Source organism: Pungitius pungitius, chromosome 3 (assembly GCF_949316345.1).
Source record: "Pungitius pungitius chromosome 3, fPunPun2.1, whole genome shotgun sequence".
Classification (NCBI taxonomy): Eukaryota; Metazoa; Chordata; class Actinopteri; order Perciformes; family Gasterosteidae; genus Pungitius; species Pungitius pungitius.
Window position 1 is genome coordinate 29,802,483 of NC_084902.1, and position 18,625 is coordinate 29,821,107.

The window sequence follows — 18,625 nt, forward strand, 5'->3', positions numbered from 1 at the left end:
TTGTGCAAAGTGAGACAGAGAGAAATATGTTTATTTGATATAAGTATAAGTAATTCTTCTATTCAGAAATAAGGAAGAAATACTGTTAACGAAACTGAAGAAGATATGTTAAAATATCACAACACAATACAGCTATTCATCTAAAAATAAATTATTTGTATTAAAAATACATTTGAAGTGAAAGGTTTCCATAATTTCAGTCACAAATAAAGAGACAAATAGCGTCGTTAAGTGATCGCGGTGTAGTAGCGCGTCCCGGCCGCCAGGTGTCGTCGTTGTGCGGCGCCGCCCTCTGCGGGCTCTACGGAGTCCGACGTGGGACACGCCGCGACCGACTTTTTCAAATAACGATGGTAGATCGTGTTTTAATCCCAATGAATGACTCGCGAGGAGCCGCCTGAGGCGTCGTTTCTCCCGGGAGGGCGTCCCGGACCCAGCAGGGGGGGAATTACCACTTATGACGGTAGTAACGGGAGTTTGAAACCGGAGGCAGAATCGCTACTTTGGACTTTTCTTTTTTTCCCGGGGATCGACTCAGCCCATCCGGTCAGCGAACCTCTAACCGGTCACCGGATCAATAAGTGATGAATCAACCCGTGAATAGCGGGTGAGTACCGGCAGAGAAACGGTGCTAACTCGCTAGCTTATCTTAGCTAACACCGGCTCCGCTGCACTGTGGATTTAAACGCTTGTTGTGAACAAGCTAGCCTGCTAGCCGCGGAAGCTAAGCGCTAAACAAACGGGTTTTGACGTTTAACGTTCGGCTGCGTAGTTACGTCACAGCTTAACTCTGCTGCACTCGTTGAAGATACATGCATGCTAAATACTCTCCACCAGTGGGACCGCTGAGGGCCTAACGCTGCCCTGCTTGTGCTGCAGGGGAATGCAGCACATCCACCTGTGAGGGTGGAGGATAAGGAGCCTCTGATGGAGGAGCAGGTGGAGGTGAGCATGGAGCATCTGCTGGAGCAGCTGCTGCAGAAGGACCTGGGGAGGAGGCTCCAGGTGGGCCAGGAGATCACACAGCTCATACTGGACCAGGTGAGGACCCCCCACATGGAGCAGGACCAGAGCCTGCTGGACCGGATGGTGGACGCGGTGGCCAGCTCCTGGGTCAACTCCAGCAACTTCAAGGTGAGGAAGAACCTTGATGTCAGCTGCTTAGTTCTGACGTCAGAGTAGGAGAACCCGACCACACCTTCAAACCAGGGAAACATAATGCATGTATAAAGATGTATTTAGACTCAGACCTATTATTACTAAATTGCGGTGTGTCGGAATGCAGATTAATTCACAGACCTGAGGGACACGGTGTGGAAGAAGACATTAAGCACCTGAGAAGAAGAGTTGTAGCAAAGAATTCTGAATGAAGTCGACTTTAAGTGTTAACTGTGAGAATCCAGATGTGTTTGTTATTGTTTGGGTCCAGAATGCTCCTCCTCCTCTGGCGAATTCCTGCAGGTGTGGAGAACAAACTCTCCTCAGGGAGCGCTTCATTTACTCACCCACGTCCTCCTCTGGGATCACTTGAGGCTGCACCACTCCTCCCGTTGCCATGGCACATGATTTGCATGTCCATGCTGCAGTTTAATGCAGTGTTCCCACACTAGTACTACGCTACTAGTAGTAGTATTGGTAGTACTCTGAAATGTGTCACATAGCCTCATCAGAGGTTAATATGTATCATTATTATAACTACTGGCACATGGTGAACCTCATGTAATGTTTCACTGTGGACGCCTCCTGTGGAGCTTCTCATCATAAACCATGATCCTCCTCAGAAGATCAATCCTGACTTCAGAGGTGAAATCTGAGCTAGAACAGATTTTAAAAGGACACGTTTGAATCACAGGCAGCACTGAAATGCCAGATTTTGGAGTTTTGTGTGGAGCTCATTGAAGCTACACACTGACTTCACACACACACACACACACACACACACACACACACACACACACACACACACACACACACGCTGTGACACTACTGGTCCCAGCGGTGCCGTAATGGGGACGAGGCTCCTGGGACTCATTTACCAGCACCATCAGCCCAGTTTCCTTCCTTCCTCCTCCGACATTAAGTGCGACTAAATACACGACAAATGAATATTTTGATGTACATTCCACACTCCTGGGTCCAAAGTAAATATCACAAAATACAGTATACTCACAAATTAATTTTATAAAGCCGTTTCAATCCGCATGCAATAGCGCTACATGACCATCAGGGGGGTGTTTAACACCAGCTGTCATTAGACCTCAATGAACCATCACGTAATGCCTCCAGTCACCCACCAGTGCGCGCCCATCACTTTTAATCATTTTACAACATCTTGCTTTCTCTCTGATTTACTGAGAGTTTCCAAAAATTGCGTCATAGCCCGAGCGTGACGCTCAGGTGACGCGCATTGTGTTGGTCTGGTGTTAGCAGGGAGGCTCTCACTACGCGTTCATTGAGTCTCCCAAGCCACCCCATGACAAGGAAAGATAGCGTCCCGCTGGCGGGGGGCGGAGGAGTGTAACGTGGCCCCCGCGTCCTCACTCGCGGTGCAGATGTCCTCCTTCGCGCCGCGGCTCCTTCACGCGGATGAACTCGTCTCCACGTTGCGTTCCACCGCACAACACGCCTTTATTGGGACTGTATTGGTTCTGTCTTTATGAAAACTTGTGTTCCGGCGGCTCACCCACAATGCTTTGCGGCCCGCCCGTCACTCTTCCGGGTGTGCGTGCGTGTGCGTGTGTGGCCGGCAGGTGGTGCTGTTGGGGATGGACATCCTGTCGGCTCTGTTCAGCAGGCTGCAGGAGAGATTCAGGACGCAGGTGGGCACAGGTAAGAACGAAATAAAAACACAGGATACCAATAAAATAAAATGTGTTAACGCAGGATATTATTAGTATTTTCCTTTAAAAAAAGAGAGTCTGTGTTAGAACAGGATAAAAGGAATAAAAGACAAAAAAGAATGGGTGTAATTTAGTTTAATTGTAAATATGACCTCAGTTCTGCCGAGTCTAATCGACCGCTTGGGAGACTCCAAGGACCAGGTCCGAGAGCAGGACCAGGCGCTGCTGCTGAAGATCATGGACCAGGCCGCTAACCCTCAGGTGAAGCCCCGCTCCCCCCTCCCCCCCCCCTCCTCTCTCTGCTGGGGGGGGGGGGGTCAAACGCTGACAGGAGAAGCTGCTTTACTGTGTTTGCAGTTTGTGTGGGAGCGAATGACGGGAGGCTTCAAACACAAGAACAGCCGCAGCAGGGAGGGGCTGTGCCTGTGCCTCGTGTCCACCCTCAACGCGTGAGTCCACAGCAACGTAACGCCGTCACACCCACCGTCAGCCTCTCCGTCCTCCTGCAGACCGCCGCCAACGCGTTTACTGTCCTCTTCCCTCAGGTTTGGATCCCAGAGTCTGACGCTCAGTAAAATCGTCCCTCACATCTGTAACCTCCTGGGAGATCCGACGAGTCAGGTACGACCCACCCGGACCCCCCCCCCCAGTAAATCACACCAAGTATTTGCTTCTCACACACGTTGTGTTTGTTGTTGTTGTGTTTAGGTGCGTGACGCAGCCATGAGCTGCCTGGTGGAGATCTACCGCCACGTAGGAGAGCGAGTGAGGATGGATTTAGGAAAGAAGGGTCTTCCTCAGTCAAGGTATATATATATATATATATATATATATATATGGAAATATGGATATTATATAGTTATTTTGATGAGTGTTTCTTATGTTCATACCCCCCCCCCCCTCCCGTCCAGGCTGAACGTGATCTTCAGCAGGTTCGATGAGGTCCAGAGGTCAGGCGACATGGTCCTGTCCCCGTTGTCAGGTGGGGTCCCGTCTCCTTGTTGCCATGGCAGCATGGTTTTGTTGTTGTTTGTCCCACAGGCACAACACGAGTCCTCTCTGCTATGAGGGCGTGTTAGTGCCACCAAAGGTCACACGACGACAACAACAACAACAACAAAGACAAATGTAATGTATTTATATACAGATGTCTGCATGAATGAGGACGGGATGGCTCATGGTTCATCTCGGATGTCCTGGTCCCAGTGAGGGGGCCGGTGGGGGGGCGGCTGTAACATGAGCCGCTCTCTTTGTGCTCCTGCAGAGAATCTCTGGTGAAAGGTTTACTATCGGATGCCACCTCCTTTATTTTGGAGGTCATGTTTGTAGGAAGGAAACAACTTAAAGCAGTGGTTCACATGTTGAGAGCTTTTAGTGTGAAAGGGCTGCAGGAAGTTAAAAGGACTAACCTTAACCCTCTTTATCAAAGCCTGTGGTAAATAAATAATATGAGCGCTCAGGGCTCTTATTTTGTAGGATTGGTCGACTACAGTCACAAGACCAGGTAGTGAGGGAGGTTGGGGGGGTTGGGGGGGGCAGTATGCCAGCTCCTCCTGTAGAACCTCCACAGACACAACGCCGTCTCCCAGGGTCCTCGCCTAGGACAGGAAGTGGTCCTCCACCATAACCTCCACACAGGAAGTGGTGCTCAGGGGTGGAGGAGTCTGGGCCACGCGGCGCTCCGAGGTGAGACTTTATCTCCTGGTGTCCTGGGCCACTAGTTACTCATCATTTAACTGTTTTAGTGGTGTAACCCCTGGAGACGAGTGTATTGATATTTATACACACAGAGCAGCAGAGGTGTGTGTGTGTGTATAATATATATTTATATTTGTTATAAATTAGTTCTAGGAGTAAACAAGGCGGCCCTGCAGCAGAGAGAAGAATCAAACCACTATTCATAAAAGCCTGAAGGAACCAAAACTATTTTATTTTTGTCTCATTTAAAAATCTTTTCTTTTCAATATCAAACATTTTCTGGCTTGTTTATATTTCTGTCACATACGATCGAGGAACTTTTAATTCCCATAGCGTGTCAGGGGACTCACTGAGTCTGGATCAGTGGACTCTGGTAGACCAGGACCCGGGGCTCCTGAATAATGAGCACTATGTACATGTATATCTAAAACTATATATTTACATGTATGTATTTATGGAACTTGTGAACCAGGATATAAACCAAACCTTCTTTAAATCATTTATTTTTATTATCCATAACAATAATTTATAATGTACCGAAGAATCTCAGAAGCCTCTCGTCTAAATTCATTGGTTTATTTACACATTTATTGAACTCTTTGCTGAAGCCTCTCTCTCATAGCCTTTAGAGAGAAGCAGAAGTTCCTGCGCTCTGTGGGTCACCTGAACTCGTCCTGGCATCTTCATCAGCGGCTCCTCCCCCTCATTTGGGGAATTTAGTTTGGGGAGATCAGCTGTCAGGCTCCATCAGGCTGGAGCTCCTGAAGAGTCTGAGGTGCTGCCTGGAAGAGGAGGTCACGTGACCCGGCCTCGACAGGAGGAGGTCACGTGACCCGGCCTCGACAGGAGGAGGTCACGTGACCCGGTGGCTCAGTTCATCTTCACCTTCCTCTTCATCGTGAGGTTGCAGCCTCACAAACAGTGAACTCTGAACTCTGCAGGTGCATTATGGGAAATGTAGGATTCATGGTCTCGGCCATTTAATAAGTCCGGATATTTCACATTTTTATAAATATAATCAATTCCCTTGCTACACTTATTCTGAATAAATCCATTGATAGTTTTGCAGGTCTGTTTCATCCTAAAAAGAATCAGTTGCTAATAATACAATTAAAACAATTTGTTGATTAGTTTCTGATTGATTCATTTATGGATTAATGATCTGATTGTTGAGTGTAAATGAAAACATGACAATTTATTATTTGTTATTTTGCGTGTTGAACAAACAAAGGAGGAGCTGCTTCCTCCTCCTCCTCCTCCTGACTCATGACAGCTCCCTGGCTCCTCCCCCTTCGGCTCCTCCTCCTCTCCTTCTTGGTCCTCCAGCGTGTGAAGTGAGCCGGAGGACGAGGACGGAGAGGAGAGGAGGAGGAGGACCAGGAATAGAAGACACGTGCTGCCAGCCTGGGGGGGGGGGGGGGGGGGGGCTCGGAGGACCACCACCTGTCTGTCTGCATGCTGAGGAAACTGATCTGCAGGAGGATCTGCTCCTGTAAGCTGCTGTCCCTCAGTTTAGAGGAGGAGATGAGGAGGTGGAGGAGATGGAGTATGAAAAGGGGGATGAGGAGGAGGCTCAGGAGCAGATGGAGGAGGAGGTGCATGGTTAATCCAGTGGGTCGTTGCCTTCATGTTTTCCTTTGATTAATCCTTGTTTTTCATTGTATCACTCGGGTTTGGTCATGTTTATGGTCATGTGACTAAGCTCCGCCCCCTCCTGCAGACAGGAACCTGGAGGACGAGGACTCCGTAGACGGCGTCCGCTCCTCCTCGTCCTCCAAAGCCGCCTCGCTGCCCGGGAGGAAGGCGCCGAGCATGGCGTCGCTCCGAGGCCCCGCCTCCTCCTCCTCCTCCTCCTCCTCCGCCGCCAAGTCAGCAGGTCAGAGAGCTTTATTGATGAAGTAAGAAGTGATCAGCTCATCATCAGGCACTTTACTAGTTTATTGTTTTACTGTCTCTTTCTAGCTGCGTATGTTTCCATTTATGTCCTCATGCGTCTCCTTTGATGAATGGAGACAACTGAGATGTCTCCGTCTTTTAGGGCGGGACGGGGCGGGAGCCTTGGACGAGCAGGACTTCATCCTGGGGTTTGAGGACGTCCCCACTCTGCAGGTCTGCACGTCTTCGCCAACGTCCTGCGAGGTGTCTCCGTGCAGTGTCTCATCCGTCCTCTCCTTGTGCAGATCTACTCCAACAGGGAGGTGGAGGACGCCATGGCGAAGGTCCGAGACGTGCTGTCTGACGATAAGAGGGACTGGGAGCTCAGGGTGGCGGCTGTAAGTCTCCTCCTCCTCCTCCTCCTCCTCCTCCTCTTGTTCTATAGAGGGTCTGGTTGTCTGACGCCCCCCCTCTCTGCCCCCCCCCCCCAGCTGAAGAAGGTGCGCTCGCTGCTCCTGGCCGGCGCCGCAGAGTTCGACGGCTTCCTGCAGCAGCTGCGTCTCACGGAGGCGGCGCTCAAACTGTCGGCCAAGGACCTCCGCTCTCAGGTGGTGAGGGAGGCCTGCCTCACCCTGGGGTGAGTGTCCCCCCCCCCCCCAACCCCCCAGTGACCCGTCTCTCGGTGGCGGGGGGCTCACGGTGTCCCCTCTCCCGTCTCCAGCCACCTGTCGGCGGTGCTCGGCAGCCGCTTCGACCACGCCGCCGAGGCCCTGATGCCCATCCTCCTCACGCTAGTCCCCAACAGCGCCAAAGTGATGGCCACCTCGGGGGTGTCGGCCATCCGCCTCATCCTGCGAGTACGTGGCGTCCTGTGTGTGTGTGTGTGTGTGTGTGTGTGTGTGTGTATTTGTATACATGTGTGTTCTCTCGCTGCAGCACACCCACTCGCCGCGCCTCGTCCCCGTCATCAGCAGCCACTGCGCCTCCAGATCTGTGGCGGTCAGGAGGTCAGAACCTTCACGTTCATCCCCTTTGGTTTATTTCACATTCATTCTTTTCCACTATTACAATAATTCTTTTAACATTTAGCTATATATTCATTTAAGGTTTTATATCATTATTATTTGAAATATTTCTCTTTAAGGCCTCTGCTCAGGCCTCATAGAGCAGAACCAGTGGGTCTGTGCTGGGTTCCTGTTGGTCCCGGTGGGTTTTCGTCCGGTTCTGGTCTCACCTGGGTTCTTGTTCTGGGTTCCAGGCGCTGCTTTGAGTTCTTGGAGCTGCTGCTTCAGGACTGGAACACGAGCTCTCTGGAGAGGTGAGGACCAGTGTACGAGTGCGGCTCAGTGCTCGTCTCAGAGGTCTCCATGGCGATGCCGGTGGGGGGGGGGGCTCTTTGTTTTTCAGCTCGGCTGCTTCCTGTCGCCACCCGGGAGAAACCCAATCCCCCCCCCCCCCCCCAACCAGGGGGAGCTCTCTGGTTCCCACGGATCAATCAGAGAGTGTTTAAACGTATTGATTAGTGAAGCCTGTAAAGATCGAGTGTCAGAGTCCAGATGCCTGCTGACCCCCACGGGGTCAAAGGTCACCTTCTTATTATCAAACGATTGGCGGTGCGTCACTCTTCGTCTTCATGTTTCGCAGACACGTGGGCGTCGCCATGGAGACCATAAAGAGAGGGATCCAGGACGCGGACGCAGAGGCTCGCTCCGTGGCCAGAAGGTCAGTCTCGCCTTGATGACCTCATCGGTCCCGCCACACAGGACGCGGCTCACTGACCTGTCTGTCCGCCGCAGGTGCTTCTGGTGTTTCCACGGTCACTTCCGGCAGGAGGCGGAGCTTCTGTTCCAGGGCCTGGAGTCGTCCTATCAGAAGGCTCTGCAGGCTCACCTGAGGAGCGGAGAGGGCGGGACCCCCGATCGCTCGTCCTCCTCCTCGCAGGAGAGCCTCAAGTGAGCCGCCTCCTGCTCTCTGATTGGCTGAAGCTCCTGATGGAACATCTCTAACTGTCTGTGTCTCCTCAGTCGCCCGATGCCTGTGAAGAACACCGTGGGCTCGACCCGATGTGAGTCATTTATCCATCTACCTTCCAGGGGAAAGTGTAATAAATAATATAGTTTAGGATTTTAAGAATTTAATAAACAGAGACTATTTAAACATATTTAAATTGTATTGAATTAAACTAATTGACTGTGTGTTGTATCTATGTTTTGTATTTGTTTTCTTGCAGCCCGAGCTCCTCCCCCCAGGGCGCCGGCCTCCTCCGCCCCCCCCCCGGCCTCCCTCCAGCGCTCTCGCAGCGACGTGGACGTCGCCGCGGCGGCCTCCGCCCGCTCCGGGATGCCCGCCGCGCCCGCCGCCCTGCAGGCGCCCTTCAGCTCGGCCGCGGCCCTCCCCCCCGGGTCTTATGCGTCGCTGGGTAAGATGGCGGCGAGGAGCCCATCGGCGTTTCCTCCCGCTACGATGAAGGAGTGACGAGCTCTAAAGGTCACTGATGGGCTCAAGACTGTTAACACACACCAGCACTGACCCTCGACCTCTGACCCGCTCGTGGTCCGGTAACCCGGGGCAACCGCCGCGCCCACGCGTGGCGTCGCTGTAGCACCTCTCGGCTCACGCAAAGAACTACGGAAGCCCTGAGAGGTCAAAGCGGTGTTTCTCTCTTCTTCATGTTCATCATCTCTCTGTCCTACCTTCTTCTTCTCTGCAGGTCGGGTCCGAACCAGAAGAACGGGTTCTGGAAGTGGCCCGCCGGTGATTGACAGCCGGGGGGGGGGGCGAGGGAAGGTGGCGTCCCAGTCTCAACGTGAGCGGCTTCTCTTCCTCTCCGTTATGAACTCGTTTAAGCTCTTCATGCGTTAATCGATGTTCTGGTTCTGGGTTCCAGCCGGCAGCAGGTCCGGCTCCCCCGGCCGACTCTTAGGCTCCGCCTACGGACGCGCCACGAGGCCCAACATGGCGGCCGCCGGCCGACCCCGGGGTCACCACAGCCACGGCTGCAGCCGAGAGACGAGCCCCTCCAGATCCTCCTCGGGTAACTCGCCTTTAGTGCAGGAGGAGGAGAAGAAGTGGAGCCAAAAGCTCCTTCACACCCATGAGAGGTCCCGCCCCTCTGCGGGAACCATGGTGACCAGAAGCAAAGAGGCTAGAAGGGCCTTAAGTCGTGACATGAGCCACAAAGAACGTTGCGTGACTACATGAATCACGACGTCATAGTTTCACTCATTCAGAGTCTGGTTAAAAGAAATCGTAGTAGTTCTGGGTGTCTTCTCTGGCGGGAGTGTCCCCCGTGATGTGTTTGAGGACCGTGGGACAGATTAAAGCCTCTGACTGGTTCAGAGGGATCCTCTGGGTCCTAAAGGCTTCCTGTTCCGGTCCACCAAGACCCTGTTGATCCGGTTCCTCACTGCTGCTCCACTAACTCTGCAGAGCTTCAGTGTGCCGCGAGCTAACATCTGCCCGTCTGTCTCCTCCCGCCTGTCTCTCTACCTGTCTGTGTCTCTACCTGTCTGTCTGCCCGTCTGTCTCCTCCCGCCTGTCTCTCTACCTGTCTGTCTCCTCCCGCCTGTCTCTCTACCTTTCTGTCTCTCTACCTGTCTGTCTCCTCCCGCCTGTCTCTCTACCTGTCTGTGTCCTCCCGCCTGTCTCTCTACCTTTCTGTCTCTCTACCTGTCTGTGTCCTCCCGCCTGTCTCTCTACCTTTCTGTCTCTCTACCTGTCTGTGTCCTCCCGCCTGTCTCTCTACCTTTCTGTCTCTCTACCTGTCTGTCTCCTCCCGCCTGTCTCTCTACCTTTCTGTGTCCTCCCGCCTGTCTCTCTACCTTTCTGTCTCTCTACCTGTCTGTCTCCTCCCGCCTGTCTCTCTACCCGTCTGTGTCCTCCCGCCTGTCTCTCTACCTGTCTGTGTCTCTACCTGTCTGTCTGCCCGTCTGTGTCCTCCCGCCTGTCTCTCTACCTGTCTGTCTCTCTACCTGTCTGTCTCCTCCCGCCTGTCTCTCTACCTTTCTGTCTCTCTACCTGTCTGTGTCCTCCCGCCTGTCTCTCTACCTGTCTGTCTCCTCCCGCCTGTCTCTCTACCTGTCTGTGTCTCTGGCGTGCTCCTCCAGCTCGGAGCCGGATCCCTCGGCCCAGCATGAGTCAGGGCTGCAGCCGTGAAACCAGTCGCGAGAGCAGCCGTGACACCAGCCCCGCCCGGGGTTTCTCCCCCCTGGGTGTGTAGGGGAGGTGCCCCCCCCCCCCTTCATCTCTGCATGCTCTGTTCTTAGTGTCCTCTACACAAAGCCTGTCCTCTGTGTGCTTCCTCTGACTGTTCGTCCTCCTGCAGCAACGCGCCGCCACTCCCGCTCCACCAGCGCCCTGCCGTCTGCAGAGAGCTGCTCAGGTGACCTCCTCCTCCTCCTCCTCCTGCCCCATGGAGCTCCTCCTCCATGGGGCTCCTGCTGCTCCATGCTTTCTGCTGGGTCATGACCAAGTTCTCTTTGGGTTGGGTTTCTTCTCCTCAAACCTCCTTCCTCACGTGCGGAATCCTTTGAATCAGGTTTAACACCGAACCCGACGTAGAGGACGGAGTTCTTCGGACACGCCCCCTCCTCCATGTGGTCACAGTAGATTCATTGGACACGATTAGTAAACCATCTAAACCTCCTCCTCCCCCCTCAGACCGACTATCCCATCACTCTCGCATCTCGGCCGCCGTGAACGCCATGAAGATCCTGGACACGGGCACCGAGGTGGAGGCCGCCGTGGCCGACGCTCTGGTAGGAAAGCGTGTTTCTTTGAGGCGGTTTCCATGGTGACGTAGAGTCTCGCGCTCTGCTGAAGGAGGCGTAGTTGGAGCCCTGCAGTAACTCCTCTGTCCTCTCTCTCCAGCTCTTAGGAGACTCCAGGAGTAAGGTACACACTCGCGTTGAGATAGGGCACGAGGAGATGAGAGCATGAGAGCATGAGGAGATAAGGGCATGAGGAGATGAGAGCATGAGGAGATAAGGGCATGAGAGCATGAGGAGATGAGAGCATGAGGCCAGAGGTGGAGCAGCAGCATGCAGTAGGCTCCTCCACCCCGTAGCATGCATGCCTTCATCCAGAGTCCATTCCCTAACCCCCCCCCGTCCTCCAGCGGCGGCCCGTGAGGCGGCGCTTCGAGTCTCCGGGCGTGTACTCGGACGACGACGCCAACAGCGACGCCTCCAGCGCCTGCTCGGATCGCTCCTGCGGCGCGGCGGCGCTCCACCTGGACGTCGCCGAGGTTCTGAACCGCTGCGCCAGCGCCAACTGGTCCGAGAGGAAGGAGGGGCTGCTGGGCCTGCAGAACCTGCTGAGGAGCCAGAGGATGCTGAGGTGGGGGCCCCGGGGGGGCCATATATTATTACACATTATCACACATAAGAAGACCCTCTATGGGGGGGGACTGGACCCTTTTAAAAGTCGGTGTGCTTGTTCACAGCCGCGTGGAGCTGAAGAGGCTCTGTGAGATCTTCACCAGGATGTTTGCAGACCCTCACAGCAAGGTGAGTACGCCCCCCCCCAGGTGTTACCCCCCCAAGCTGCTGGTCAGAGCCCTCACTAACTCCAGTGTGTGTCCTTCTGTTGCATGTGTGCCGTGGACTCCAAACCCACCCAGAGGGTAAGTGCCCCCCCCCACAGTCTGTTGATCTCTGTGTGTTGGACCTGAGACCCCCCCACACCCCACCCTCACGCTGCCTACCTACCTCCCCCCCCCCAGGTGTTCAGCATGTTCCTGGAGACCCTGGTGGACTTCATCACGCTGCACAGGGACGATCTGCAGGACTGGCTCTTCGTGCTGCTCACCCAGCTGCTGAAGAAGATGGGGGCCGACCTGCTGGGCTCGGTGCAGGCCAAAGTGCAGAGGGCCCTGGACGTCACCAGGTGGGTGTGTGTGTGTGTGTGGGTGGGGGGGGGGGGGGCTCCCTCATCCTCATCATGGTGGTCACGCTGAGGCCCCTGGATGTGTCTGCAGGGACTCGTTCTCCTCGGAGCAGCAGTTCAACATCCTGATGCGCTTCATCGTGGACCAGACGCAGACGCCCAACCTCAAGGTGAAGGTCGCCCTGCTGCGCCACGTCCAGGCGCTGGCCCGCCAGATGGACCCGTCCGACTTCCTCAACACCAGCGAGACCCGGCTGGCTGTGTCGCGGGTCATCACCTGGACCTCCGAGCCCAAGAGCTCCGACCTGCGCAAGGTGGGAACCCCCCCCCCCCCCCCCCCCGTCCGCCCCCCCCTTTCCACATCTTCATTTTGCAGACCCTTCACAACTGGGCGGGGGAGGCACTGTGGCTTCTCTGCCCCCCCCCCCTATGATCTGATGAATTCTAAAGAAGAAGAACTGGAGGCGTGTTTTCTTCTTCTGGACCTTCTGCACGTGTTCTTCTCTCTCACTCACATCTACCTTTAACCTTTCAGGTTTCTTCCTGGGGGGGGCTGTCATGTGACCTCCCCTCACTGTGTGTGTGTGTGTGTGCAGGCGGCCCAGGTGGTGCTGATCTCTTTGTTCGAGCTGAACACCCCTGAGTTCACGATGCTGCTCGGCGCGCTGCCCAAAACCTTCCAGGACGGGACGACCAAGCTGCTGCACGAACACCTGAGGAGCGCCGGCGCCCACATGGTGACACGCGCACACACACACACACAATCACACACACACACACACACACACACACGCTCTCACACACACAAACACACGCTCTCACACACACACACACACACACACACACACATGCTCACACACACATAAGTTTGATTCCTTTTTAAATATTCATATGAGAGATCTGCTGTTGATGTGCAGGCGGTTCGAGCCTCTCCGCGTGCGCCTGGCAGCCTGCTGACCTCCACCAGCCGCTCCCATGGGGGGGGCTCCCCCAGGTACTTTACACCTGACATGTTTCATACAGATCTTTAATTCAGTCTACAGTAAAGTGTTTCTATACTTTTAGTCTTTTAGTCGTGGATCATTTATTCATCAATAACCCCCCCCCCCCCCATCCCACCCGCAGCATGCCGGAGTACGACAATGAGAACCTGAACCCGGAGGCGGCCTACACCTCCCTGAGGGGGGTCACCGAGGCCATCCAGAACTTCAGCTTCCGGAGTCAAGAGGAGCCCGCGGTTATTATTACTACTATTGATACTATTGTTATTATTACTACTATTGATACTATTGTTATTATTACTACTATTGATACTATTGTTATTATTACTACTATTGATACTATTGTTATTATTACTACTATTGATACTATTGTTATTATTACTACTATTGTTATTATTACTACTATTGATACTATTGTTATTATTACTACTATTGTTATTATTACTACTATTGATACTATTGTTATTATTACTACTATTGTTATTATTACTACTATTGATACTATTGTTATTATTATTACTACTATTGATACTATTGTTATTATTACTAGTAGTAATAATAACAATAGTATCAATAGTAGTAATTTACTACTATTGATACTATTGTTGTGTCTCCACAGTCCCCGGACCGCCCGGCGCTCAACACGCCCCCCCCCCGCTCCTTCGCCGCGCCGCGCCTCCGGGACTACAATCCATACAACTACACGGACGGCGTGGGGCTCCTGAAGGACCAGGAGGCCGCGGAGCCGCTGCGAGACGGTGACCCCCCCCCCCCCCCAGGTCTTCTGTTGGCTTTAGTCCGTCCCTTCTGTCTCTGAACAGAGATGTTTTGTGTTTGCAGGCAGCCGACAGGAATCTGTAGAGAACAAGATGAACCCTAAAGGCTTCCCAGGTAGAGAACCTGCTCCTCCTCCTGCTCCTCCATCTCCTGCTCCTCCTCTTCCTCCTGCTCCTCTCTGTTTCTCTGCTGGACTTGATGTCTCTAAATCCCCTTTGCTCCTCCTTCTCCTCCGTCAGCCAGCCCCACCGAGCAGCTGCAGCTGGTGGGGGGGCTGCTGAAGGAGGTGTCCCAGGGCCGGGCGGGGGAGCGGGGCCCCGAGGAGCGCCGGGGGACGCTGCTGGAGCTGCTGAAGGTGGCCCGCGAGGACAGCCTGGTGGTGTGGGAGGAGCACTTCAAGACCATGCTGCTGCTGCTGCTGGAGACGCTGGGAGACAAAGACGTGAGGATCGAACCTCCCCCCCTCCCCCCCCCGGGGTTTGTGGTAGGACCCTCTCTGAACCCCCCCCCCCTTCTCTCTCTCGCAGCACACCATCCGGGCGCTGGCCCTGCGAGTCCTGAAGGAGATCCTGAGGAACCAGCCGGCGCGCTTCAAGAACTACGCCGAGCTGACGGTGATGAAGACGCTGGAGGCCCACAAGGACTCCCACAAGGAGGTGACGGCTCTGCTCGGAGGGGGCGTGGCCGCGAAAGACGTGTAATACCAAAGGCTCCCCGACCACACGCGGCGTGTTCAGGCTCTCACGGCCTCTGCTTGCGGTGCAGGTGGTGCGTGCGGCGGAGGAGGCGGCCTCCACGCTGGCGGCGTCCGTGCAGCCGGAGCAGTGCATCAAGGTCCTCAGCCCCATCGTGCAGACGGCCGACTACCCCGTCAACCTGGCCGCCATCAAGATGCAGACCAGGGCCATCGAACGCACCGCCAGGGAGCCGCTGCATCAGCTGCTGTCCGACATCATCCCGGGGCTGCTGCAGGTAAGACTCCGCCCCCCCCCCCCCCCCCCCCCGACCCCCCGCAGAGAGGCGTGCTGCACTGACGGCGTCCGTGCCGTTGCAGGGCTACGACAACACGGAGAGCAGCGTGAGGAAGGCCAGCGTCTTCTGCCTGGTGGCCGTCTACTCGGTGATCGGGGAGGAGCTGAAGCCTTACCTGGCCCAGCTGACTGGCAGCAAGGTAGGCCCCGCCCCCTCCTGACCTTGGCTCTGTTGTCACGGAGGAGAATGTGACTGTTTCCCTCCTGCAGATGAAGCTGCTCAACCTCTACATCAAGAGAGCTCAGACCTCCACCAGCAACAGCAGCAGCTCCTCTGACATCTCCTCCTACTAGCTCCTCCTCCTCCATGTCACCTCATTCCTGCAGAGCTCCTCCAGGGCCTTTTCTCCAGAGCGCCTCGTCCACCCACGCCACTGTCAACGCTCACCTCATTCCTGGAGGAGATGCTACGAGCTCCTCCTCCAGAGCTCCTCCTCCAGAGCTCCTCCTGAGCTTAGTCTGCAGGTGGAGACCTGGTGCTTCATCTTGTTTCTTCCTGTCTTACGAGCCTTAAAACTTGCTGCAACTCCTCCGGGTTAGCTAGCGTTAGCGTAGCATCCAGAGCTCCTCCTTCTAAATGCAGGAGGACACCCGTCAGATGTTTTGGTTCCTCCTGTATTGAATATTGTATTGAATGTATGTTTGTTCCTCCTGAACCTCGTCGATGTGAAACAGCACAACGCTGAAGTCCAAAACCCCCAAACTTCCTGTCTGTGTGGATCCATCGGGTCCTTCAATGATCAGAAGAGTTCTACCAGCTGAAGAACCCATGTGATTTCACACATTCAATCATTTCCTTCATCACGAATCATCCGACTCCCTCATGAGTCATTTAAATTTAGAATAATTTAGCTCTTTAGATGTTTTGTCATTTTAATGACGAATAGTCCCATTCTACTCATATAACAATATTTCCTCTGTATTATTTATTATATAAGTTTTATTTTAAGGTCCACATTAATATAATTATTACCATTCGAATCAATATTATTAATTATGTTTCTATTATGATCTTTTTCACCTCGTGATGTAATTTCAACAATAATATTTTTGTCATTTCTATAATGGGACCAAAACACACAGCTGTTAAAACTATTAAGGGGAAATGTAGTAAAAAAACCTTTTAATTTAAATTAATTTGACAAAGTCGATTTGCATAAATGGAAATGAAACTGTCAAGTGTTGCATCTTTATATATTTAAAATGACAGAAAAAACAATAACATGATTTTTATTCAAGTAAACTTTACCATAAATACACGACTGTTTGAAAGAGAAGAGGATAAATATGTGAACTTAAATGTGACAATCTGAATGATTCCATGAATATTATCACGTGAACATAAACCACGTTTAGCAATAAAGTTCCAACACTGTTTAAACACACTACTAAGCTCCGCCCGCCCGGCAGGCGCCAGGGCGGGAACAAGCGCCCCAGAGAGGAATGTGAAGCGGATGGTTTAGATCAGCTCTTAAATTTACCCAGAATGCCGAGTTCATCCGTGGGACCGCATGAACACAAACATTCACATTTGAAAAATGTCCCCGTTTCCAGCCTCTATGCTAAGCTATGCTAAGTTATGCTAAGCTATGCTAAGCTAAGCTACGCAGCCTACACAGCGTCCCCGTGCTTCCTGAAGGCCTTACTTCTTCCCCCCGGACTGTTACATGAATGTAGAAGTGATCCCTTTACTCTTTTGGACACATTTGAACTACCAAGTACCACTAATATACACAAAGTCACCTCGACCTAAAACGAAATGTATTTTCCTTTATTCCTGAACGTGTGCCTCACCGCAACCAACCACTCTGCTGCTTCACTAATGAGCTGTAAATATGCATGGCTCCGCCCCCTTATTGTTGCTATTAATAGTTTTATCCCACACTACACTTTATTTATGTTCTACTCTGTATATGTATATATTTACACGCTTAGACAACTTGAAATAAACCGTCAGACTTGTATCCTCTTGTTTCTCCTTTGTCACAATGAACAAAATTCATATCTAATGATCAATGAGCTAATTGACCAATTGGCATATAATGATCAATACGATCAAAAGTCTTCTGCATTTCAATCAAAATCCTTGTTTTTCATATTGGTTTAGTTGTGGTATTTTGACAGTGATGAAAAACACATTTACTGAGCTACAATTTGGAGGTATTTTATTTTATTTCTAAATCTCAGAGGTAGTACTTTTCACTACATCTGAGAGGTAAATACGGTACTTTCTATGGTACTACCTCTCACAGACATCATATTTGTATAATTACTAATAATCATGACAGTAGAATACGTACTTTGAAGTACACGTTGTTGTATCTTAATAATGTAAAATATCAGTACTGTTCCCCTCACCTGTGGGTCCTGTTGGACGCTTCACACTTGGACTACATTTCCCAGGGGCCTTTGCGCGGAGGCGACGCGGCTGTACGTGTTTGCACTGATTGGTACCAGCTGATCCGTCACGAGACGCTCGAGCCTCATGAAACACGAGCTCTTTGATGACGTGTCGTCAGAAAGTCGTCTTTAACATTTTTATATTGAACTTATTAACGTTTTAAAACAAAATGAAACTAAATCAAAGACCTAAAGGCGGCTGCCGCCAGATGGCGCAGCTCCTCTTGTTCCAGTTCAAGCCTCCATCCATCCGGCGTGTTGCTGCAGGGAATCGAACCTGTGACTCGTGTCTCTGCTGATGTGAACCATTGGAGTCAGAGACAGACCATCATGAACAGTAAGATGTTTAACTTCATTAACTATGAAGAAGAAAGAAATAATAATGTTCAACGATATGAGGAGACACTAAGGGGACTATGAGACTTTAAGGTCAGGGCGTTTGATTTGTACCCCCTAACGGGGCGTTTGATTTGTACCCCCCTAACGGGGCGCTTGATTCTGTTAGCGTCTCTCTCTGCGGTGGTCGCGTGCCGTCACAGAGGCCTCATCGGCATGCACACGCTGCTGTAAGTTAATTTCATTAAACCCCCCCCCCCTCACTCCCCCTCCTTTCCCCCACCTGGTCGGGAGTGGCGGTGAGGTCGCGAGGTCGCCCAAATGAAAGAGAGCGACTTCATTGTGAGATGACTGGCCCATAAATCATCGGGCGTTTTCTATAAATCACGGCAGATGGCGGGCCGGCGGGCCGGGGGCTCCTGGGAGCTGGCTGCGTGCCCCTGTGCATGATGGGAAGGGGCGGGCTCAGCCGGCAGAGGCGCCGGGGTCAGTTCCCCCGTTTACCCGGGGAGGCGGAGTCAGAGGACTCACCTGACCCTGCTGCTCAATATGGAGACGACCTCGTCCCAGGGCGGAGCTCGACCCGTCAGTTTGACTCCACCCGCCTGATTATTCATGATGGTTATTAATCAGGACATCGCAAGGAGGAGGAGGAGGAGGAGCGGTAGTACTGGTAGTAGAGGTAGTACTGGTGGTAGTACTGGTAGTAGAGGTAGTACTGGTGGTAGTACTGGTAGTAGAGGTAGTACTGGTAGTAGAGGTAGTACTGGTGGTAGTACTG

General features: G+C 52.6%; 1 protein-coding gene and 1 non-coding gene across 2 annotated transcripts; one reads left to right on the top strand and one right to left on the bottom strand.

The window, feature by feature from the left end:
• Positions 1–293: 293 nt before the first annotated feature.
• LOC119219521 (CLIP-associating protein 1-like) lies at positions 294–17,070 on the top strand. The gene is made up of 39 exons (XM_062561604.1): positions 294–607; positions 880–1,134; positions 2,751–2,829; positions 2,998–3,101; positions 3,198–3,289; positions 3,386–3,461; positions 3,549–3,646; positions 3,752–3,822; positions 6,259–6,414; positions 6,577–6,647; positions 6,719–6,811; positions 6,905–7,050; positions 7,135–7,270; positions 7,350–7,420; positions 7,672–7,731; positions 8,058–8,135; positions 8,210–8,365; positions 8,438–8,478; positions 8,644–8,832; positions 9,124–9,219; positions 9,301–9,447; positions 10,520–10,624; positions 10,738–10,794; positions 11,073–11,170; positions 11,283–11,306; positions 11,530–11,750; positions 11,857–11,920; positions 12,136–12,299; positions 12,391–12,613; positions 12,896–13,036; positions 13,217–13,293; positions 13,425–13,536; positions 13,920–14,058; positions 14,141–14,191; positions 14,317–14,519; positions 14,605–14,733; positions 14,843–15,049; positions 15,132–15,248; positions 15,319–17,070. The coding sequence occupies exons 2-39, from the start codon at positions 928–930 to the stop codon at positions 15,400–15,402; spliced, it is 4,383 nt and encodes a 1,460-aa protein (XP_062417588.1). The 5' UTR covers positions 294–607; positions 880–927; the 3' UTR covers positions 15,403–17,070.
• LOC119223610 (U4atac minor spliceosomal RNA) lies at positions 2,358–2,487 on the bottom strand. Its single transcript, XR_005120962.2, has one exon. It is a non-coding gene; the product is annotated as a U4atac minor spliceosomal RNA (small nuclear RNA).
• Positions 17,071–18,625: the final 1,555 nt, after the last annotated feature.